At 34.3% G+C, this 25,698-nt stretch overlaps 1 protein-coding gene across 4 annotated transcripts in view; it reads left to right on the forward strand.

Annotated features, from left to right (window-relative positions):
- Rfx3 (regulatory factor X3) overlaps positions 1-25,698 on the forward strand; it is a 264,034-nt gene that overhangs the window by 139,382 nt on the left and 98,954 nt on the right. For all 4 annotated transcript variants that reach the window (XR_002025914.2, XM_010640114.2, XM_010640117.2 and 1 more), the window contains exons 3-4: positions 10,006-10,103; positions 24,312-24,570. Coding sequence is in view for 3 of the 4 variants with exons in the window: in XM_010640114.2 (XP_010638416.1) it covers positions 10,006-10,103; positions 24,312-24,570 (357 nt within the window). In the remaining variant the exon portion in view is untranslated. The remainder of the gene's footprint in view (positions 1-10,005; positions 10,104-24,311; positions 24,571-25,698) is intronic.

Below are 25,698 nucleotides of genomic sequence, written 5' to 3' on the forward strand. Positions count from 1 at the left end.
TTTTTTTTTTTTTTTTTTGGTACCAGGAATTGAACTTGGGTCCTCACACTTGTGAGGCAGGCGGCAGAACCACTGAGCTAAATCCCTGGCCCTAAATGAACAGATTTTACCGCCTTACTATATTGGCCTCCACAAAGGAAACCAGTTAGAAAAAATGTTTATACTTAACCTATGTGTTACTATTGACATTAATGTCTGGAGAGGAAAAAGAAATAGTCTCTCATGGGATTAAATAAATTTCAGAAAATTTTTTAGAGAAACTATATTATTATAATAATAATAAAATTATTTTGTTATTATTTTGTGATGTCAGGGAGTAACTCCAGGGCCTCAGGCATGCTAGGCAAGTGCTTTACTATGAGCTTCCTTCCTCAGCCCAAGAAACTAAATTTTTAATCATGCCTGGAAGGAAATAGGGGATTGGTGATATAATTTATGTAGAAATAACATTATGAACAATATAATAAGGTAACACAAATATGCAGCATTTTAATGGATGATTTGAGGTGCTGTCTGAAAATGTCTATATTATGGTTTAGATGTTATTAATGAGAGAATTGTATTTCCTGGTTACAGTTGTACTTTTATCTACAACATGGCAGGGAAGCACTTAAGATTTTAAACAGATGAGTAGGGGTATTACAAAAAAAGAATGAATATTTTTAAATGTTAAAGATTTATCTTGCCGGGTGTGGTGGCGCACACCTGTAATCCCAGCACTCAGGAGGCTGAGGCAGGAGGATCACTATGAGTTCAAGGCCAGCCTGGGCTACATAATGAGTTCCAGGTCAGCCTCAACTACATAGTGAGACCCAGTCTCAAAAAAACAAAACAAAACAAAAAGATTTATCTTACATTATTGAATATGATATTTGTACTTTTTTCATTAGGTGCCCTTTGTCAGATTGAGAAAGTTTTCTTCATCTTTAGATTACTGAGTATATATTTGATGTGTGTGTGTGTGTGTGTGTGTGTGTGTGTGTGTATACGTGTGTGTGTTTTACTTTTTCCTTTTAGTCAGGAATAGATGCTGAATTTTGTCATGCTTTCCTAGCATTTATTGAGGTCATATAGTTTTTTTCTTATTGTAAGTATCGTGGATTATACTTGCAGTTTTTGTAATATTATTAGGCTAATTTCTACCTGCAAATAATTATTAGATCTATTTATAACTTAGTATAAGATTTTTATATTTATGTATATGTATTTATGTATATGTCTATGGGTCTTGTGGTATTTTCCAGTTTTGTTCTCAGGGCTAGGGAGGGTAGCCTCATAAAAACAGTTGGAAGTTGTTCCTTATTCTCTATTTTTCTTAAACATTTATGTTAGATTGGCATTTTTTTCCTTCCCTGAAATATTCGTGAAAACTTAACAATGAAGCCATTTAGGCCTGGAGTTTCCTTTCTGGAAATAAATTCAATTTCATTTATATATAATTTAGGTTTTCTTTTTCTTTTTGGGGGGCAAGTTTTAACAATTTGTCACAACTCTGTCACAACTCTGTCCATTTCATCATAGTTGAATGTTTTGGTATTCTGTTGTCTGTATTATCTACTTTATATTCCTTAAGATGTATAACATGTGTATGATACTTCCCCTTTAATACTTGGCATTTGTTTTTTCATTTTTTTATTTTTTTCCTCATTGAGTTTATTGGTACCATTTTAGGTATACAGTACAGTTACATTCATCATTGGGATCTTGTACCTTTACATGACAGGTCTTGGTTCTCATTTTTTCCCCTTGTACCTGCCCTCCCTTCACCCTGGAATTTGTAATTTTTTTTTTTTTTACCTCGTAGAGTCTACCTTGATGTTTATCATTTCATTTACTTTTTCTATTGTTTTTATAAATTTTTGTTTCATTGACTTTTTACTATTTCTTTCCCCTGACTTACTTTAGGTGTAATTCATTCTTTATTTCTAGGTTCTTAAAAGTGGAAATTTAGGCTATTTTGCTTTAATGCTTTTCCCAGTGTATACATATATAAACATACATACTGAAGACTAAATTTACTTCTATGTGCATCTCTAGGTATACTCAACAAACTTTTGATACATTTTTTACTATCATTTAATTAAAAACATTTCTCTAATTTCTCTTGTGATTTCTTTTATGGAACATAGATAATATTAAAGGCTTCATTTAATAAAATATATTTTGTAGCGTCTCCGATATGTCTTTGTCTTTGATTTCAAATTTCAGTTTTTCCCCCTCAGAGAGCATGTTCTATATTTTCTTAATCCTTTTAAATGAATTGGGACTTGTTTTATTTTTCGTCATCTGAGCTTTCATAATGCATGCCCATGTGCATTGGAGATCATGTCTTTGGCTGTTGCATGAATTATGTGAAAAACCTTTTGAGTCAAGTTTGTTCATAATTTCTTCCTTTCTGATTTTCTGACTTTTTCATCAATCACTTATAGAAAATAAAATATTGAACTCTCCAATTGTAACTGAATTTTTTTTTCTTTTTTCAAATCTATCAATGATTGCTTCATGTGTTTTAAATTCTCTCCTTGGGACAAAGACATGTAAGATTTATCATTTCTTCTTGGTGATTTTTTTGATGAAATGTCTTTTTTTAACACTGGTAATATTTTCTCTGAAGTCTGCTTTGACTGATATTAATATAGCCACTTCATCTTTCTTATGACTGGTATTTGCAAGGTTTATTTTTTTACACTTTTTTATTTCTAAACTATTTGTCGCTGTAAGTTTAAATTGTGTTAGGTAACATATAGGTGATATAGGAGAAAATATAACTCCCACCCTGCTAGATTTCAGATAAGCAGAGTTCTTGTGTCATGAAATCAAATAATGAATTCCAAAGGATGATGGAGGTTAAGACAGGAAAGTTTTACTGGGGAACAGGAATAGCTCCTGAGAAACAGGAGTGGTCTTGGAAGTGGGTTGCCACCCAGGCCCTTGGTCAGGAGTAATTTATACAGCAAAATTATAACATGGGTCATGCTATAATCAACCAATAAGATTATAAGTTTAGCTGCTTAGCTAAAATTGATCTAATAGGTAAGCAGTTCACATACCAAGGGTACATGGGAAGAATAAATGCATTTTGGGAATGAGATGAATCCAGATAATCTGGTCTCCCACCTCGGTGACTGATGCCTACCTGGCCTTGCCAGACCAGGTGCTGATTATGGTATAGTTCCAAATTACTACCTGGCTATTCCATCTTTATTGTAAGGAAGGCCTGGTCTTCTTCAGCTGAGCCTGCAGCTACAAATTCTGATGTCTTTGTTTTTTCTGCTGACTTTCCTGAGAAGCCAGTCCCTCTCTGATTGTGTATTAATTACTGTCTCCCTTAGTTGCCTGTAATATAGGTGATCTCACATTTTTATACATTCCAACAAACCAGATTTAAATATGATATATTAAGTGTAATTATTGATAAGGTTAAATTGTTTTTTAGCATCTTGAATAATGTGTTCTACACATTCTTCTTTCATTTCCTTTATTTCTCCCTTCTATTGGATCTATTTTTAAATATTCTATCCTGCTATTAGCTATATTGATTTTTCTTTAGTATGTCCTCAAACATTTTAATATGTGTATGTTTAATTCATTGTAGTCTTTGTTCAACTAATATTATACCTCTTAAAATAGAAGACTTATGAAAGTATATTTTTCAATGTGCTTTTATGCTGTTTTTTCATATATTTCTCTTGTACATATATTAGACCCATCATTTACTGTTAATATTTTCACTTATTTCCCTTTTATAGAGAATTACAAGGTAAGAAAACATTTAAGAGCAAATACTGAATTATACCTACTAATTTGTTGTTTCTAATGCTTATTTCTTTGTATAGGTTGCTATCTGGTATTATTTTTCTTTAGCTTGAAGAAGTTTTCTTTGTCATTATCTTCACTGGATGTCTGTAAGAAAAGTGTTTTCTCAGCTTTTGTTTGAAGAGCTTTTTTGGTTTTGGGATTTTTCCCCCCATTTTTGAAGGATATTTCACTGGTTATACAAGTCCAGATTGACTTTTTTTTTTTTTTTACGATGTTTTCAATTGTTTTAGGCTTGCATTATTTTTTAGAAGTTTTCATCATTTTATTTTATTTTTGCATTGTTTCTTGGTACTTTTTAGGTATACAGTACAGTTACATTCAACATTGGGATCTACTACCTTTACGTGGTGTATCTTGATTCTTAGTTTTTTCCCATCCTGCTGACCTCCCTTCACTGACTGCACCCTTCCATATTTACAAAGACTTTGTTTCCGTTTTTTCCTTTTCACATATTTTTCCTTTTCCTTCTTTGCTTTCCTCTACCCTTCCCACTTCCCCTACACCTTTAAAACTTTCGTTCCTATTCACAATATCAATTATACAAATTGAACCTCATTCACACTTTTAGTTTTTCACACCAGAGAAACTATTCGGTATTTACACATGTGTCCTATTTACTTCACTTAAGAGTATGTCCTCAGTGTGCATCCGCTTAGCTATAATTGTCTCTACTTTCTCCTTCCTTATGGCTGAGTAGTACTCTATTTTATAGAAAACCACATCTTTATCCAGTCTCCAGTTGATGGGCATTTGGGCTGTCTCCAAGTTTTATCTATTAAAACCTGATTGATTTGCTGTGTTGGGCTTCATGAAGTTGTGACCTTTCTTGTTTTTTCCTAGTATATTATTTAGGATTGTTTGAAGTGTTGGTTTGGTATTCAGGAAGTTTCTCAGGTGTTTTTTCGCGTGGAAATACCTTATTTCCCTATCAATTTTGAAAGGTAGTTTTGCAGGATACATCAATCTAGGTTGGAGGTTCTTTTCTTTTATGGCTTGAAATGCCTCACTCTAGGCTCTCCTTGACTTGAGGGTTTGTGTTGACAGTCTGCTGTGATTCTTGATGGGCTTTCCTTTGCATGTGAATTGTTTCTTTTGTCTTTCTACTTATAGTGTTTTCTTCTTCTGTTAGGTTTCTTCGATCTTGATTATTATATGTGTAGGTGTAGATTTTTTTTTTATCATGGCTAGTTGGAATGCTATAGAGTGTTTAATCTCCTGGATATGTTTGAATCTGTTTCATGGATTCCATTTCTTTCTTATGTTGGCCGTTCATGATTTGCATTTCTTTCCTATGCTGTTCATTCATGGCTTCTATCATGGTCCTGAACTTGTCTATTTTTTAAAATCTATTTCTGTTCTAGAGCCTCTAATCATATCTTTCATTTTGCTCACGTTGTTTGTATTTATCTGGGAAATTATTTTTGTTTTGAATTTTTCTAGAACCTCAATCCTCTGTTTTGTTACTTTCTGTGCTATATCAGTTCAGGGTGTCCAGGTGGTTGATTATTAGGCTTTTCTACCTCATTTCCCCCAGAATTTGCATTATTGAGCCAGAAGTCTATTTTTGTGTCTTGCTTAAATGTCTTACTATTTCTATTTTTGTTTTGATACTGTTCTTGTTTCAGTTCTTCGGTTAATACTTTGATCTTCCAGATATAGCTGGTCTTTAGGATTTGAGTATCTAACGACTTTGAAGCAATCTTATTTTCGTTATACCAGGAAGGACAACTATTAGATCAATCACAGCACCTTAGCCCAAGTGATACAATCAGGAACACAATAGCATCAAGCACCGCTTACAAAATGACAATGTGTGGTAGTTCTTAATCAGTCACCTTTAACTGTGCAAATTAAATCATTATTTAAGACTAGCTCAAAATAAGCTTCTACCTTTCAGAATGGGGACTTAGAAGGAGTTAAGGAGAGAGGGATAGATAGTTAGAAGGACAGGGAAAGGTTAAGAGTCAGGCCAGGGGACACAGGAAGATCATGCAAACTTTAGGAAACTGTTGAAGACAAGCAGAAAAGACAGGATGAAAAAACAAAGATAAGACAAGAATAGAACAACCTAACACCCATAGGGAAGCTGGAAACTGTACTCATTTTCCTTTGAAACTGATAACAATTGAGAGAAGAAAAAAAGAAGAAAAGGAAAAGAAAGAAAAAATCTTAATTAGGGCAGGAACAGGAACTAAAAGGGAGTTGAACAATGTGTGAGAGCAAGAGAGTGAGAGAAAGAAAAGAAAAAAGAAAAAGAGGAAAGAAAAAATGAATTTGAAAAGAGAAAAAAATATAAATTAAAAATAAGAGGAAAAGAAAAAATTCATTTAAAAAATAAAAATGAAGGGCCTCTTTCAGGCTGTATCTCTGCTGTCACAATAGACAATGTGGACAACAGTGTTCAGATCTAAGTCCGTTAATCTCAGCAAGACAGCAGCAGACCCCCGAGATTCAGGCTGATTTCTGGCTGCAAGGCCTGGTTGAGCTCCCTGACCTCCTGCAAGGTTGAACTCTGCAAGCTTCTACTGCAGGTTCCAGCTGCCCTTCCCCTGAAGATAGTCTAGGTTCCTATGGGAGGTGTTGATCCCTCCAACTTACCAACTACAGTGTTCTGATGTGCCTTTATTGCAGAGATTCTCTTCACTTTTCCAGTGGGCTTCAGTTTTCATCAAGGAGCCTGAGAGGCCCTCTTTCTGTTGTTCGCTTCTGCTGTATCTTCGGGAGCTCAGGACAATGGCCTTTATGACCCCGTGTGCCACTGTGGTGTGGATCCTGGTACTGGCACAACCAGGAGGCCAGAGGCAGCGGTGGGGGTGGGAGAGGTGTGTGTGGGGTTGGCGCTTGGGTGGGGTTGTGGGTGCCCTCGTGGTTCCTCTCCTCACAGGTCCACACTGCTCAGAGGCCCTGGGGTTTTGGGGTAGCAGCTCAGCTCCACGAGGCTGTGCTCCCCCTCAATGGTCCAAGTTGCCTCATTCTTTTTAATATTCTGGTCACCACCTGGGTGACTGATTCCTATATGGACTTCTATATATGGATAAGTGTCCTTTTTTCCTGTCGACTTTAAAATTTATGTCTTTATTACTGCTTTTTAGGGCATTAATTATGCTATACTTTGGTCCAGTTTTCTTTGTATGTTAGTATATATTGAGCTTCTTTTGTCTTTATATTTTAAATGAAATCTGCAAGAAATACAACCATTCTTTTCATCAAATATATTTTGTATTATTCCTCTTCTATATCTGGAGCTCTTATTGCACTATTTTAGACTAGTTGGTGCTGTTCCATAGATCTTTGATTCTCTATTACTCATTGTTTCTATTTAGTCTCCTTTTTTATTGCAGGTAGTTTTTATTATTAGGCTTTCAAATAAACTGCCTTTTTCCTCGTGTTATCTGCTTTTAGTCTCTTATGAATTTTTCATTTCAGATATTGTCTATAAATAGTACTTGGTTTTTCTTTATAGCTTATTTTTTCTTCCCATATTTATAATTTTCTTTAAATTATATTATAGCCATTTCAAAGTCTCTCCATCATGACTATCCTTTCTAGATCTGATTCTATCAATTGATTTTTTTTTCTTTTTAAAAATGGAGTTACACTTCTGGTTCTGATTTTTTTTCTCCTGGTTATAGATATCTAATTTTTTTATTAGATACAGTATATTCTGATTCTTACGGTGTTGTATGTCTAGATTTTGATGTCTGCCTTTAAAAATGTTTTGTGAAGGAAGTTGAGTTTCTTGTAATCCCTTGATATGTGTAAGGCTTCAAAACTGTATAGGAAGGCCCTAATGTATTCGAGAGCTAGTTTAACCCTGAGACAAAGGCAGCGCCAGGCATTTGGTGTGACTACCAAATGCTGTAGGTATTTCAGAAGGTCTTTTCCCTGTGGCTGGTCAGAACCTGAATATCTCTGAGTCCTATAAATAGTTTAATGTTTCCCCAATAGATTCAGAGAGAGCTCTGAGCATATTTCTGTATTCATTTCTATACTTAAGTCCTCTGATGCTCTGTCCCGAGTCTGAGCTGCCTTCAGTTGTAAGCATGCCCTTGTCTTCTCACCTTAGTGATGTCCTCCTGCTCTGGCAGGGTGGAAAATGCAGCTAGGATCATGGCAGGATCCACCTTGTTTCTCTTCTCCTAAGGATTGCAGTCTTACAGTGCCTTTAGTTGAAGGATTAAATTACTGTATTTTTCTATGTATTTTGTCCTGTGTTCTCTGTATTTGTGTTCGAAAACATTTCTAGTGTTATTTACTCCAGTATGGCCAGAAGTGGTTTTTATTTATACACGTAATACTTTAGTTTACATTTTAAAATTCTGAGAGCAATATACACATGCATAGTAAAAGAGGTTAGTCTCCTCGCTTCTCGCACCTCTTTTCATTTCTTCAAAGCAATAATCATTTAGCCTGACATAGTGGCACACACCTTTAATTCCAACACTTTAGGAGGCTAAGGCAGAAGGACTGCAAGTTTGAGCCCAGAGTAATTTATATATAATTTGTATATGTTTATGTGCTGATAATGTATATAGACATATATGCATAACTACATATGAAATATATTTGTGGACATAAATTTCGTTTTATATGTAAACAAATCAAATCACACTGATAGTATTACTCTGCAACATACATTTTTACTTGGTATGGCTTAGAGATCTTGCTATTAAAATTCATATAAATCTTACTTTATTCTTTTAATATCAGCCATATATTGATGGAGTGATTTTCTGCAATTCATTTAATAACTCCACTTTTCATAGTCACTAAGATTTTCTATCTAACTTTTCATACTTGCAAACTATATTTAAAAAAGTATTCTACAGCAAGTCCTCAAATGATAAATATCCCTGTATAAGAAATGCAAATATGTCAAATGATATGCCTTTTTACAAACTCCCTTCCAAAGTTACTCAAAACCAGAGTTACATTATTTCATAAGCATGTACATAAGCATGCCTGTTTTCTTAAGAAATCATCAATGATTAATTCAATATCTTTGGTAATTTTTATAATTCTAGAGCTGAAGGTAATTTTCTTTGCATTTAAAATTCTCTGATTTAGGTATTGTACTTCTAAAATCTACATCTGTTTTCTGTAATTTTAATTTTACAACCTGTTTACTAATATATTTTACCCATTTTCTAGTTCTTACTCATTTGTTGGAGCTATATGTATGCAGAATACTATATTAAATATGTTATAATTCATTTGTTCAAGTATACTTTGAGTTTTTGAACTTTGTTTACATTTTTGTTTGCCCCACAAATGTTTTTATTTTTTGTTAGTTAAAATATGGGTAAGGTTTTGCTTTCTGACTCAGGAATTTAGGAAGGCTTCTCCATTTTAAGTTTATAAATTTTTGCTCAGTTTTATTCTATCCATTTTATTAGTTTTTAAATTAAAATAAAATATGTTCATATATTTATGTGTTATGCAATTCATGCTTTAAACTTTTCTGGTTTTTAAAAATGTACTTGACTAGAGTAGATTACAGCAAAAGCAATAAAAAAGTACAGATTCTTATAGGCTTTCATCCCATATATGAGTATTATCCCCACCATACATAAATGTATATAGTGTACTTTTTAAAGTTTTATGTAAGAATATTAATTTTATGTCACTTCTGAATTTTTTACCCAATAAAATTGTCCACTATTCCAGGTAAAAAGAAATGAATGCATTCTAATTTTTATGCTATAATGACCCAAAAGTGAGTGATCTATAGTTTTATTCTGTATTTTTTTTAGTGAAAAAAGCAAGGTTCCAAATAGTGGGTTTAGTGTGCTGCTTTTTAATCTCAGAATGTGCAGTATATGTATGCCTGTGTGTGTGTAGTCACATGTGAATACTCCTCTATGCACTCATACATATTTGCTAATATTTCCAAGAAAAGCAATAAAAGAATAAACTAAAAGTAGTGAAAATGACTAACTGGGGAAGGAGTCAGTATCATAGAGGCTATAAGGAAGGAAGCAAAACATACATAGATATGTACAAAAATGTTTCAGAATTTATTCAGCGTAAGTGCTGTAATTGGTCTTATCCCAACATACTGATATCTTGAAATTAGCCATTCTTATGTTTATCAATGTACTAGAGGAACCTTGGATGTATATCTAACCTTGTGCATTCTTTCTATCATGTCTACCTCTCACCAGTGTCCTAATATTTGTTTTTCAGGTACAGCAGGTACAGACTGTGCAGCAGGTACAACATGTCTATCCCGCTCAGGTGCAGTATGTGGAAGGAAGTGACACCGTCTATACCAATGGAGCAATGTGAGTTTGTGTGTGGGGGTCTTCTTAATTCTCCCGTTCAGAGAGAAATAGTGCATTCTGACACACCCCATGATTCCCAAATTGTTTCCTTTTTCACAGTTATTTTTCCAGGAAAAGAATTATTGAAATAAAACTAATGTTTAGAGCTTTGTCTGTGTTTATTAAGAACATGGGCTCATTTTCCTCTCTCTTGACCTTAATTGAATATTTTAAATTATTGAAATTGTTATGCACTGTAATAGTTTTCACTAGGTTGAGAATTATTCCCCTTTACTGACTTCTGTTTTTTAATAATTTGTGATTTCTATTTTTAGTGAATTCTGCATTTCAATAATAGCTTATAAAATCTGTACTTCTGGGTTTTACATTTAAGTTGTATTTCTATTAGTATGTTTTCATCTATAAATTACAATATTAGGATTGTGTCCTTTTTGTGTTTATTAAGTTAGATTCTCTATATAAAAAGTACTTAATATTTACTGAATATTATTTTCCTCTCTGGATGTGTTCCCTGCACCTGAACCTTTTTCCTTTCCATGTACAATCATGTGAGGTGCAAATTTGTCAAGTCATTAGGATTGTTTCTAGCCTGCTTTTTTTTTCCAGCCTGTTGGCTTTCTGGGTTTAGCTGAAATGAATTCTCTTAGTGACTCTTCTGCTCACCTCTTCTGCACACCTGGAGTGTGCGTACTCCAAGATGATAACTATATTTTCTTTATTCTTATTGTACCCACTCTTTCCTTTCAGTGATGTCATGGATCCCAGTGATGTCAATCTGTAAAGCTCCCGAGGAAAGGGATTCTTTTTGTACTAGGAGAATACATAACACAATGACTTCATTAGTTGTGTGTTATTATAACTAAACACTTTAAAATCTTGGTTTAATTTATCCTGTTCTTTAGTTCTGATCTACTTCTTATGACTTGTGTCTGGATGTCCCTGCATATCCTCATGGAGTCATTATGTAGGGCTTTTCAGAGGTAGCTGGATACGGAGTATGTGATACTGAGATCAAGGGTGTGTGATTACTAAATTAGTCCACGGATTGGTTTGGTATAGCTCTTGGTGTGGATAATGGGAAGGTCCACCCTAAGAATGTGTAGCCTGGATAGAATACAAGGGTCAAAAAGAAGGCTGCTGTCATTGTTTGCAGCTTGCCGCTTCACTGCCTTCTGCCTGGCCTGCTTTGCCATGAACTGTTTCTCCTCTGTGATGCCCCTTTGCCAAGCCATCCTGTCTTGGAGCCAGCTGACCATGGCCTGAACCTCTACAAACTGAGCCAAATAAACCTTTCCTCCTTTATCTTGAGGGCTTAAATATTTTGTCTTGGCACTGAGAAACGTAACTAAGATAGTACTTAAGTATTCTGAACGTCTTCTTTTTCTTCCTATGGGAGTTAGAAAGGGGGGCAGTCTTACTCTGATTGTGTTAATGTGAGTAGTTGAAGAAATTAACATACCCAACCCAGGGCCTGGCACATAATAGATGATACCAAAATAAAAGAAATCTTTCAGTTGAACCTGATTCTTCCTTCCCGTTGCTTTGGGTCACTGAATTCATACTGCCTCAATATCATCTTCATTATCTATAAGATAAAAATCCATATTTCCACTTTGTCAGTCTTCTCATTTTTACATGTCTGTCTTTGTCTTCTGTTTAATTTTTTGTTTTTGGATATGGAATTTTTTTCCTGCTAAATAGCATTCTCTTTTGTTTTCACCCCCCTATATCAGCCTGGTGTGATCTTTATAGACTGACATGTCACTTAACACTTTTGTGACATGGACCTCGACTTTCCTCCCAAGAAAACCTTTCCTTCCCCTATGAAGGACAGCACCACACTCTGACTTTTACCTCCAGCATTGTACTATCAATGCTTTTTAAATATTTCCCAGAGTATAAAGAACTCTTACTAAATAGGAACTTGCCATTTTGTTGTTTTGGTTACATTTATTTAGATGATTGATTTGCACTGAAAAAATAAATTTCTGTTACTCTACAAATCTATAACTCGTTTCATATTGAATATGCCATCTTGTTTATTATGTATATCCAGGGACTCTTTGAGCTTGATTTTGGAATTTCTAGCATAATCTCAAACATTTGTTGGCATTAATACCAAAAAAAAAAGAGAGAGAGAAACCTGCCACTTGGACCTTTATACTGACAGAGAAAATAAAATGGCTTTATAGACTTTGCTAGAGGTCATGCAGTTGTCTGTTATTATTTTATCCTTACCTATGACACATAGAAATTGTTGACTGCAGGGAAATCTACAGATGGGAGCTTGTAACTTTTATGTAGGAAAGGGCACTTTGAATGGGTGCTAAGAGACTTGTCCTTACAGTATCTGTCATAGTCATTCCTTATTTTGTACTGGTCTGAGATAGGGTGGAAAGAGCACGCTGCTGCTTAAAGAGTGTGTGACTTTGTGATTCCCCCTTTTGTCAGTGAAATGGAGGTTATTAGCTTATCAAAAGTGCTTTGTCTTTGTCATGTGAGAGGTAAGTACTCAATAAATATTGATTATTGCTATTAAATTTTGTACTTCAGTTATTAGTTTACATTTTTCTATCCAGCTCTTATTCTAAATTCTGGATACTGTCTGGTGCGTTTTTAAATTACCCTACCACTGACCTTAAAATAATCCATATAATAATTAAATGTGTGTTGAATGAATGTATTCATTCACAAAATCTTAGAAAAATAAGTTTGTAAGTTGATTTTTTAAATTACAAGAATTATTTATGTATAGAAATGATTCAAAGTAAATAGCACCAATATGTATTTCCTGTGACCCACTAGCTCAGTTGGTGAGATCTTGACTAATGAGGTCTAGGTCATGAGCTCATTTGCCACAAAGTCCAGTTACCTTTGATCTGGTGTGTCTGTGTGCCCAGATTGCATCCTTGTCTCCTATGGTCAGGTCACAAATGTATTCTCTTGTTCAAGGGGGAGATGAGTTTTTAAAAACCATTCATTACTATTAAGTGTAGCTCTATAGCATCACTTTCATACTTAATAGTGAAGTATCATTGTATTGCCATGGATTGCATTCAAAATCATAGTAACTAGAGAACTATGAATATTTTTTTGAATGTGACCAAAAGTAATTTCTTCCACTTAAGCTTTTCCAATATTTCTGTAATTTTGTAATGCTACATTTTCACTACATACAATTTTTATCTCTAACGTTCATTTTAGGGTCTTTGTAATCTCTATTTTGTTATATACTTCCATATGTGTTAAGAAAGACTAGTGCATTTTCTACACACTGAATTAATAGACAGCTGGTACTTGATCCTTGACTTGGATCATAGTCAGATTTCCCTTCCGTATAAGTGCTTTTTGCTGATGGTGTTCCCAGAAGATAGGAACTCTGATATTTGTCACGAAGTTTCAAGCACCCAGAATAAGATCCTACAACCTGTGCATTCTTACTAAGTACTGGTTCACCAATACTCTTTTCACCAATGTTCTTGTATTGTATAGCCATAATGCACGAAATCTTGCTCAAGACGTGATCACAACCCTTATAGATATGTGTCATCACTTACAAATGTGTAGTAAGTATAATTTGATGAGGCTAAAGTGTTTATCTAGTTCTCACTGTGAATATTGACAACATGAGCATATCAGACTTAACATTGTGGGTTAGTGAGTGAGTATATATTTTAATTAAGCAATTGTGACTGCTTTATGGTACTATTTTTTTAAAAAGAGGATAGCTTTTTTCTCAAGAGAGAAAATAACTTAATTTACTTTAGCTCCTGTTTATTGTATCCTTGCTTCTCTAGGAATCCATGTGCGCTATTTGTTTCTTTGCTTGGAATAGTTTTTCCAAGGAGCTTTTTCCCAAGTTTAGATCATAGTAATCCCCATTTTTAAAAGTTCTTTCTAAGTGATCCCTAATCATTTAGAATGCTATGATTAAATCAGGTGGGAGATATCACATGTTATATAGAGAGTCCATTTCAATCAAAATTTGTTGATATAGCTAATAAATCAGGTTTTTTAAAAATGCTTTTCTTCTGTCTCTCACTCCTTTTTTTGATTCAGGCTTCCCTTTGTCATTCTTACATCATATTAACCACAGTGAAAATAATGATATACCATCCTGTATAATGGCCAGATTAAGAAATCTTTATTTTATAAGGATTTCTCTGTATAAACCACTGGCTGGAACTTTTCTAACATCTAAAGATGATGAAAATTTTAAACTGCAGGGCAGGGGACTTAGCTCAGTGGCTCAAGGACCTGAGTTTGATCCCTGGTACCGCATAAGTAAATAAATAAATAAAGTGCAAAATGTATTGGTATCTGTTGCAATAATATTTGGTGAGCCTTCTCATAGTCTTTTGGTTGAAGTTATCTCTGAAATGGTCTCTGCCTAACAGGAATTGTATGGAATCTGTAGTTGAGATGAAAGGATGCTTTGTTCATTGATGCTTCTGCAGATACACATTCTAATAGATGTCGGAGCTAGTTTATGAATCTATTTGACCTTCAGAATCAGTAATTATATGACTGGCTACATAGGAAGTCCTTTTGAAGAGAGAACTGTGCTTCTGTGGAAGAGATCATGCAAATCTCTCTCCACTTAGAGAAAGGCTTCTTCTATTAATCTCATATAAACTCTTATCTCTCACAAAGTTGGAAGATACTCAATAAAAGCTTCTCAAAACATCAGAGTTGGGAAGGTGGTAGAGACTATTCCAATCCCCCCATTTTACAGATGAATAAACTGAGGACCAGAGAGGTACAGTAATTTTCCTAATTAAGTTTATTTTGAGACTATAAACTGTTCTTTGGTTGGGGGGTATAGTTCAATGGATAATATTTGTAGAAAAATTGAAGAAAAGTCAATATTTAATAATTTTCCTATGTTGGCTGTTTTAGTTAAGTAACTTCCAAAAGAGTAATTATGACTGCCTTATCTATATACCTTTTTAGTAGTATCCATTAATATAACCAAATTATTCCACAATAAGGGCAATTTGCACTATGATATTTTCATGTCTGGTAGGTTGACATGCAAAATAGTTCTACGTAATGCAGAAAATAATTTAGATATTTAATTTTTGTCCCCTTCTCCCCAAATAGGAAAGGAGGAAATGAAAGCAATCTCCATATGCTGTTTTTAAGTTTAAAACCAAGTTGTGGTATTTTCTTAAATGGCCTTTATAAACCTATATTTAGATATAATGTCTCATTACTGGCATAGCCTTAGGCAAATAACATACTTGCACCTATATTTCCTAATCTGTAAAATGAGGAGTAATAGCTAAAAGCATCACTTAATTACCAGATGACATTAAAGAAGGGAAGGAAGTAATGGAAGTGAAGGTAAGTTCTAATGCCTGACAAAAATACTCACTTTTAGTACAGCTAGTTTTACAAAATGTACTGTAAAAGTGAAGCTTGATAAAAATCTCTCCTAGAGCAAGTATTTGGCAATGATGATCATAATCATTATGCACTGCAAGCATATCCTAATAAAAATAAAAAATAAAATAAGCATTTGGAAGCAAGATTGAGAAATATTTGTTGGGAGCATGAATTTTCAAAGGTCCCATCACAATATTGTGCTTTAAAAAGAAAATAAAACCACTTTCCTAAATTAAATCTAAGGCTGTTTCGTAAAATTTGAGCTTTATGATGGCGAGAAGGTTGTGGAGAAGACAGTGCCGACAGTCTGGATCTCAGAAAGTACTAAGTTTAAATACACTTACTCCTCCGAGAATGTTTCCAGGCTACAAATTACCTCCAGTTTACTAGCATGTTTAACTTTGGGTGTGGGTATATTGCCTGGGGCCTGGATTTAATACCCTTCTTGGCTTCCACTATAACATGCATCCTTTAACTGCTTTCATTTATTAAAATAAAATAGCATTTGACAAATCCCATCACTAAAATGTACCTTGTTTCTCCATTCCTCTTCATATTAAAGTTTCTCAGAATTGATCAGGTTCTTTAGCTGTTTCCAAGTTGACTTTCTTTTCCACATTACTGTGGAATTAGTCTTATCAAGGTCATGGACAGCCTTTAGTTGTTAACTCTAATAGATATTCTTCTATATCAAATATGATTAATCTCTAGCAGTCAACCAGTCATCCTATCCTGGAATCACTGTCTTTTTGGGATGTTTCTGACTCCACATTCTTGTATTTCTGTAACCTTAACAACTCCTTCTCAGCGTTATTAATGGCCCAATAAGTTTTCTTATAAGATCCAGAGTCGTATTTGTGTACATATTTTTCTAGTGTTGTTACATTCTTTCACATTCTTAATATGACTATCAGTCATTCTCTTGACTATTTGAACTTATGTATCGTTTGTCCCCCATTACAAGGTAAGGTATATGTGGGTAGAGACTTGCTTGTGCTTGCCCTGTCTGTCTCGTATATGAACTTAGAACATAGAGGTATTCAGTTTATATTTGTTGAATGAATTAAATGAAAGAGAACAGCATTTAATCACAGATGAGACAGGAACAGGTAAATTGGTAGTTTCACATGCTGTACACTAGGCAGAATGAATTCAACTGAATTGAGATGCTGCTGATGTGTGTGCACAACTTTGCTCACTTTCCACCCACACCGCTTTGTTTCTTTCTTTTTTTTTTTTTTCTGGTGGAAAATGTGTTTTGCACTATGCACACATATCCAGGGCTTTGATGACCCAGGTAGAAAGTTCGTAATGGGAAACAAAGACAGAAGTTCTTAATTTCCAGCACCAGAAACTCTGGCTCACTTTAAAAAAAAGAATTGTTTGAATGATATTTGTGACTCAGGCTTTCCGGGAAATCTGGGAAATCAGGCTGGAAAAGCACGGGCATAAGTGAGAGTAGACAGCAGCTAGGCCGTAGATAAAACCTCACCACAGAGGGAGTCTGTAGAGGAACAAAACCACACCCAGTGGTAGTCCATTAAGGAACCATTGTCCCTGCTGCCATCGTAAATTCTGCTCACCATTGCTGCCTCTGGATACTGACCTTGGCTCCTGCTCTGCCTCCACTGGAAGGTGGACGTGACTCCACAGCGCGCCATCATTCCCATTGCTTTGTGATGGGAGTTCCTGATTTAGGACAAGTGCATCTGATTATTTAAACCCTAAGCTAATTTCCTTTGGCTGTTTACAAGGAAGATGGGAATGACAATATCTGGATTTATGGGTTTTATATGTAGAAGTGGGATTTACCTCCCATCCACATTGACAGTATTTGATGAGTTGTACAAACAGGAATGAATTTGAGACTCAGTATAATAAAAATTCCTTGAAGTATATCCATTATAATGACCCAGTGACTCCTCCATAATAAAGAGGGACTGAAATTCTAAGCAGATATATAGAAAATAGGTATTTCTGGCTGTAAATCACAAAATTTAAAATTCTTCAATAAATATTTAGCATTTCCCTTGAGTTACTGAAATTAAAATCCTATGTACGTAGTGACTATATCTGTTTTATTTAGTACTGTGTAAGCATGTATTATACAATGCAGTGTTGAAACAAGTTTAATAGTTATCTGTTGACCAAGTCAATTAATTACTGGTTTTCTGGCTATGCCCTAAGTTCTGGAGTAGACTGAAAGACTCAGAGAATAAAGTGGTTAGAGAAGAAACAGACTCTGCTCTGTCTTCTGGGTTTCTGTTCAACTGGAGCATGTTTCACTTGCTTATCTATCCCACATTTTAAAATTAATAATTAAATTTAAATGGGAAAAATGTATGCTATCCCTTAACACTGACAGGAATTTAGAAAGCAATGAAATATTGAGAAGAGTACTCACCCTTCTTTATACTGTTTGAATCTTAGCTGAATTTTTCTGTCCAGTTGGTAGATGTGTTTTTTAGCAAGGAACATAGCTTTATGGGAAATTTTAGGAAGATGTAAGAAAATTCTACAGCAAGAAATAAGTCTTTATTAGAGTTCTCAAAAAACCGAGGAATAATTGTACATGCAAGATTTGAAATGAAAACAAAAGCAGAAATGTAGGGCCAGTTTTTACTTTGTTAACAAAAGAAACATTTCCCTTTCTCAATCATAGAAGATTTCTAAGAAAAATTTAACTTACTATTTCCCTATACATCCAGTTTGGCAGTATGTACCTTTATCTTTTTGTAAAAACGAAAAGGTAGCATGAAGCAACAGAAAGAGCACAGAACTGAGAGGTATCCAGACCTGAGTTCCAGGCTTTCTTCATCATTGTCCTGTGGGTGTTTCCCTCAGAGAAGGTGTTTCTGCCTCCCACAATTCCTTTCCCCATCTGTAAAAGTGGGTTAATAGTTCCTAGCCTGTATGATTTACTTCATCCCCTAATAATTTTTCATGGTTCTAAAATGCTCCTTGTATGCTTTCATATTTTCTTAAAATTTTTAAAAAATGTGTTCATGCTGTCTTCTTTTACTTATTTCCTCAACCTAGTCCAATCAGATATATATTATCATACAAGCACTTGCCAATAAGATCATTTCTTATCATTATATTTAATCAACAAGTCATAGAATTATATTACATGACCTACAACAGCCTGGGGTCTAGTTTTCCACTCCTTTTTTTACCAGTATGCTATTTCCTGTGTGTCTCAGCTTGCAGTTAGAGAATTCAAGAATTTTCCTACCTCCTCATCCAACTATGTCTTTACCCTGTTCCAACCTAAAACAAAATCCAAACTTCTTGCCATATTCTCTAACAATAACTATCAGGCTTTTTAATCTACCAGTAAGAAAGTTAAACATACATTTTATAATCTTTATTTGTGATAACCCAAAATCCTAAAAAATATTTCTTATTTTCACTGTGTAATAGTATGCTCTGATATTTTGTAATCTTTTCTGATCTTTTAAAAATGCTGTAACCTGTTGAAATTGATTGTATGGTCCTCTCCTATTTAACAAACATTTGTTTACACTGCCTTCGTGTTTACTGTTTACCTACTTATCCTTTAATGTCATTTAGTTCTAACAGCCTTCTCCTTTGTTATATCAAGAATACTCCAGACTTCTAATTTTTTTCTTAAATACCAGGACCTTTTCTTAAATACCTGTGGCTTTTCCTTGTGTTATGAGAATTTTTGCATGCTTTTCCTGATGCAATCTTCTAATTTTCTGTATGGATGAATCCATTTCATTCATTCTCAACCTAAATATTTATCCTTCATGGATAACATTCCTTGACTATGCATCTACTGTGTTCTTCCCATTTTTTCAGCTTTGCTGTTCTAATTTTCCTTTTATGTCATCTAAAAGCTTCTTATTTCCTTTCTTGTATTTACCCAATTATCCCTTAAGTTATATAACCCTTATGAAAGTAGAGGCCATGCTTTTGTTCCTTTTATTGTTGGTGCCAAAATAGATGCTGAGTAAATATTTCTTCAAATAATGCCTATAGAGCAGCCTGAAGACAATAAAATATTGTACTAATATAAGAATAATCAGTTACTGAATTTTCTCACCATAATACAATTTATTGTGTGAAATTTACAAACCATAATTTATCACTTTTTTACTGTTGCTAAGATTTTATAGTGGTAAGTTTGTTGGTGGGAAGAAGTTCAAAATTTTGGTAAAATATAAAACATAATTTAGAAATATTGTATATTTCGACTTTAGGATAAGACACTAGACACTAAAGAAAACAGAAAAATTGTTTACAGCTACAGTAAATTGGCATAATAATTCTAGTGAATAAACAAGCAGACGATATTCAGGGTCATGCTTAGTCAAGCTATATGCTAGGGCATGAGGGGATACAAACAGCACTAAAATAATTAAATGGATCAGAGTCCTGACATTTACAATATCCTTATAATAGTGTCAGCCCTTGAGAAGCTTTTGTCCGCAAGTATACATGTATCTGAGTATTCACATTCATTACTGGATACATGCAGAGAGCAATGAGAAGGATTCTCCTAGTTTAGAAAGAATATGACACATGATTTTCATGATGTGGTCTGTGGCAATCAATACAGAAAAAGCAAAATGAACACAGCAGCATCTTTTAAATCTGTACAAAATTGCTTGAGAATTTAGCTATTTCAGGAATGCACAGCCCAGAAATAGCTGCCTGCATTCTTATGTGCCAAAAATTGAGTGATTTTTCTGGAGCATATGTTTTAGAAATTTCTGGGGGAAAATAGTGTGCAAGCAATAACTCATATGAATGATGTATTCAGTGTATACAATATGAAAAACAAGCTGATTTGAGGTATCAGAATTAGTTTCTAGTAACTAAGAAGTTTTTTTCCGGTGGTCTATTGCCACTTCCATTTAAAATGTCCTCAGTATTTTTTATTAGTACATATTTGCAATACATCATGATTACATTCCTCTTGGGGAGTTAGTACATGTACATAACATACCTTAATTATTTTTTCATCCCCTTTTCTTTCTTACTCCTCCCTCTCTTCCCTTTTATAAAAGATCTATTTTATTCAAGATCTTAAAACATGCAGACATAGAAAAAATTTTAGGACTTATTTGTGCATGGCTTTTGCTCCAGGGACTCCATCAAATGGGTTAATGCTTGTCTACTGATTTGAAAGAACAATGACTAAGGATATGATGATGCTCTGCCTCTGTTATTCAACCGGGTGCTTAAAAGTCTCCATTGCCATTGCAAGTATGTTGTCATCAGAACCAAATTCAGACAATACACGATACTTCTTTCTAAAATAATTCTCTTTTTAACCCCTTTGAAATTCCCCATCCTTACTCCAGTGTTTGTACAATAGCCAAGCCTTCTTCACAGTACTGTGGGTTACAATTGATGAACGGGGGTAATGGTGATATTTTATAGATTAGGAATATTCTGTAGTCATTTTCTTTTGTTCTTTGATTATTTTCTAACTTATGAGTCATACTCAACTGGAAGTAAGTGTAGAAAATTAAAGTGGCTTCCATTTTGCTATCATATTTTCATACTGACTTGAGATTTTACATCTGGATGCATTTGTATTACTATTGTCCATTAAGAACTAATTATATAAAGAGAGCATGCTTGAAACATGGGTTGATTTAAATCCCTTGGGATGTTTCTCTTATGATGCAAGTAGCAACTTCCACGGTCAAGTTTTATGATGGTAAATGCAGTAGCCTCTGAAACGGCTTTGCCTTTTCCCTCTGTCCTTCTTTACCTTTGCAAGTACATCATCCGAATCCTGTTTTGGGTAATAGGGAGAGTACTGTGGTGAGAATAAACAGTGAGATGTGGTGTAAGGAAATCCCCCAAAGCAACAGAAAGTTAATATGGCCCTTCTGTTACCGCTTAGGACTGGTCTTTACTAGTTATTCATATAGCTCATTGACATACATAAAATGTTAAATTCTCATTAGGTGATGCAGCAGTTGAGAGCACAGTTAAGTTCAGATTCCAAGTCCTTGATTCCTCAGCTGTGAGCTTTGGACTGAGCTTCTTAATTTATCCAAATTTTAGTTATTTAGCTTGTGTCTGAGATAGGAATTTTAACTACCTCTCAAAGAGTTGTCAGAAAATTTAAACGCGGTACTTAGTAAATGATAAGTGAACATAAGCTATTTTTATTTGACAAACTGACTTACTACTCAAGGTTATGTTTACCTCCTTGGACTGTTATAGAGAAAGCTAGCCTCATATCCTGCATTTGTCGAAGTATTGACTGTTCTGTATGTATTTGTAGAATTTATTTGACTCTACTTAAATACCAACATCATATTGTGTTACTCTAAGCACAGTTAAGTGGGACCACTGTTATATTCATTTTATGTGAACGAAAATGACCTAATTCCTCTAAATTTATAATCAGCATATCTTTTATTTAACAAATGAGATTTCCAGTTCAGAAATGTAGTAATGATAAACAAGAATTCTATATTTTCTGTATGTGAAAAGAATGCTCTCGGTAGAGTTGTTTCTGTCACCAGTACAAAACTGGAGAGGAGTAATTTTACTTAGTTTGGGATAATTTCTAATCCTGTTTATCTTATTAAAGATTATGTTATAAATTGCAAGTGTTGTAATGGGTTAAATGGTCTGTTTTAAATTATACATAAACATAATTGGAAAGGTTAGGATAGTTTCTTATGTGTTAACAAATTATCAAAAGATTTGTGTTCAAGAATTTTATAAAATTGGCTACTATGTCCAGTATACTTTAAATAGAATTATATTTTAATTTAGTGTGCCTAGTATATATCAGCAAATATATTAAGTGTTGAAATTAAAGATGGGAATAAAATGTGATTTCATGGGAATATGTAGACATTTCGGAAATGCAAGGTGTGTTAGGAAAGTACAGATAACAAAATATAATAGTCCCACAAGGAGTGGCTATGGAAGATAAAGGATGCAGCAAATAATTCTGAGGTAAGGAATTTAAACCCAGAGTTTAGGGATGATTAGCACAAAGGAAGGGAGTTGAAATGAAATGCAGCCTTCCATGCAGAGGAAGTCATGTACAGGAAAGCAGAGAAGTAAGAGAAAAATGCCACTTTGAGTAGGTGAGCAAAATGGTCAAGTGGTAGTAAAAAAGAAAGTGTTTCAGAATATGGTCAGTAACAGCTCCTGAGAATAAATAGCCACCAGCCTCTGATGCTTCCAGTTGTCAAAGGTTGTGAACTTTTCCTGAAGGTAAAGGAAAATTTTGAAAGTAAGAGACCATCATGGGAAGATTTTTAAACAAAGCTTCCCTTTTCACATTTGCATTGTAGAAAACTCTCTGGCAGCAGAGTTGGAGGTAAGTTGGAAGAGAGCCTGATTAAAGGGGGGGAAAGCAATTAGAAGGCAATTATAATAGGGAACATTATGAATTAAGGCAGCAAGTATGAGGATGGAAAGGAAAGTTGGAGAATTTTGAATTTTATTCAGAGGATAAAATTGACAGGACTTGGTAGCTCATGTCATTCTGAATGAGAGAATAATCAGGATTAATTTCCAGAACTGAGGATGGTGCTATTGTTCTGCTGAGAGGGGAGTATAGAATGAGATTGCAGAGATATCATCCTCTGTAATTATTTAGTATCAGCACACGTATGTTGTAGTAAAGTATTTGGTGAAGGTCTGTGATCTAAATTAAAATAAAGAGAAGAAAGGAAAAATTCAGAAAATATAATAAATAATAAGAATGTAAGAGTGGAAATGAAATGCCGTGGAACCTGGGGGGCATGGAGAGAGGGAGGGAGAAGGGACAGAGAGAGGAAGAGAGACTTCATGTAAGAACAGGGAATGACTGAAAAATCTGAAAATATGCACCAAACTGTCAAGAGTGGCTACCTCTGGAGTATGAAGTTAACGAGAACAGCAAGAACTTGGAATTTTAATTTGGTATTTGAATTTTTAAGGTAAAAGTATGTTTTGCATTACTACACGTTTGTATTTTTGTATGTTTTAACTTCTTGTGAGTTTTTAATAGAGTTTAAAGACTATCTTAATGTAAACTGTAGCAAATTGAAAATTAAAAATAAAATCAAATAAGCTTAATCATTAGAAAAAGGAGGGAAAGGGCAACATGGATTGGTCAGCAGTGTCACACTGCAGAGAGGTTACAAAAGATGAGAGCTGACAGGAGCCTTTTAGCTTGGTATTTAGATTTGGTCAGAAGTGACATTATTAAGAGCAGTGTCCATGAAAGGCTAAGGGCAGAAGTTGTACTTCATTGTTGGGAAGCAGAAAGGGAGGATGTGAATAGGGAACATAGTCATATCATAAAGGAGAAGCTTGAGTGTGAAAGGAGAGGGAATACTAGAGAGAGATTTGGAGCCAGAGATGAATAAAGTGTTTTAGCTCAAGATCCTTTTGGAGCAAAACCTCCGTGGAGCCTTATTGTCCACACTAAAGTAGCTGACTTGTCAGGCCCCAATTATTGCAAATCTCAGCTTTTCTAAAGCAGGGATTTGCAGGTTTTATAAAGAAGTGACTAGGTTGCTCAGCAAGGTTTCTTTAAGGGAAGTGACCTGAGTTTATTTATGCACTAGAGGTAGTCACCTGTAGAGGGCAGAACACTGAAAGAACAGAGGTGAGTTGAAATAGATACTAATTAAAAGAATATCCCTTTAATTCAGAAAGTAAATTTGACTATTTTTGAGAATGAAGTTCCAAACAAAAATGCAACATATACCATGTTCCAAAAGCTAAGCTAAATGATATATTCTATATATATTTATAGTGAAGAAAATTTATCAGATGGTATGAATAAAATAGTGAATTTCTCCTTTTTTTCTTCTTCTAAAGCCGAACAACAACTTATCCTTACACAGAAACACAGATGTACAGCCAAAACACTGGAGGGAATTATTTTGATACTCAAGGAAGTTCTGCACAGGTGACCACCGTGGTCTCCTCCCACAGTATGGTGGGAACTGGTGGGATTCAGATGGGCGTCACTGGAGGACAACTCATCAGCAGCTCTGGAGGAACCTACCTGATTGGCAATTCAATGGAGAATTCTGGTCACTCAGTGACACACACAACTCGAGCCTCCCCAGCAACAGTAAGTATTTTGAGGTTTTATTTGCTGAATTTAGTTTCTTGGTAGCTGCTAGTGTGCATTTTTCCTCTGTGAAAAGAAAAGAACCACAGAGATGAGACTGGAGTCAGAATGTATTAAACCTCTAGTAGAGTTTAATACACTTAGTATTATGCAGAATTTTACTAATTGTATATTCCCCAATTAAGTGAATTAGGAAGCTTTCATTAGTAATGAGAAGTTAGGTGAGTTTTACTCACTAAATTACTGATTTTAATACAATTTCTTCAGTGATACTCTTTAAAATACTTTCAATCTCTACTGAACGAACTTATTTTGGTATCATGCTTACTTTATAAAAGGCAGTCAGTAAAATGGAGAATAAAATATAGTTTATTTTGAATGTTCACTTCTTTTATTATTAGTATTTTTGTCAGCTCATCCCCAGAGAAGTTACATTATGTAGAGCAGTATTTTCCAAACCTTAAGTCATTTGAGTTTTGCTGTATTCACATTCATCTGTACTATTACTTATTTAATACCCTTTAAACAAACTCATTTTAACATAGAAAACCATGTGTACTTGTTTTTTAATATGTATTGAAATCAATATTTAAATAGTACAATAAAAAAATTCACATCTGCACTATGTGAAACCCATGTTACATTTTATCAGAGAGATGCTTTGAGAATCAGTAATACAGGTGATTCACATAAGAAATATTTGTGCTAACTCTGGTCATAGCTATGAGCAAATAATGTGTTGGGGATGTACCTATATATATGAATTTAAAAATTTTAAATGTCAATATCTACTTTTACAAAAGGTGTTTTAACGTGTTTAAGTGATGTCAGAAATAAACACAGAAAGTTGTGCAGAATTTGATATCATCAAAATCTGTCAACCACACTTCCCTTTTTCACCTCAACTAAGTCTATAAGGGAAAATGATCTTTTAAACCAAAGTTGAAATGATTTTCTAGATATTTCGTATGCAAAGGTGCTAAGCATTTAAATGAAGTAGATACACCCTTTCTTACCATAAAATAAAATAAGGTGGAAATAAAATTGGGAGAAAATAATATGAGAGCTTTCATAGTTTTCATTTTATGTGTTTTCTTCAACATGCTAGATATACTTAGTAAGTAATCT

This window comes from Fukomys damarensis, unplaced genomic scaffold (assembly GCF_012274545.1).
Source record: "Fukomys damarensis isolate Sample0158 unplaced genomic scaffold, DMR_v1.0_HiC HiC_scaffold_31, whole genome shotgun sequence".
Taxonomy (NCBI): Eukaryota; Metazoa; Chordata; class Mammalia; order Rodentia; family Bathyergidae; genus Fukomys; species Fukomys damarensis.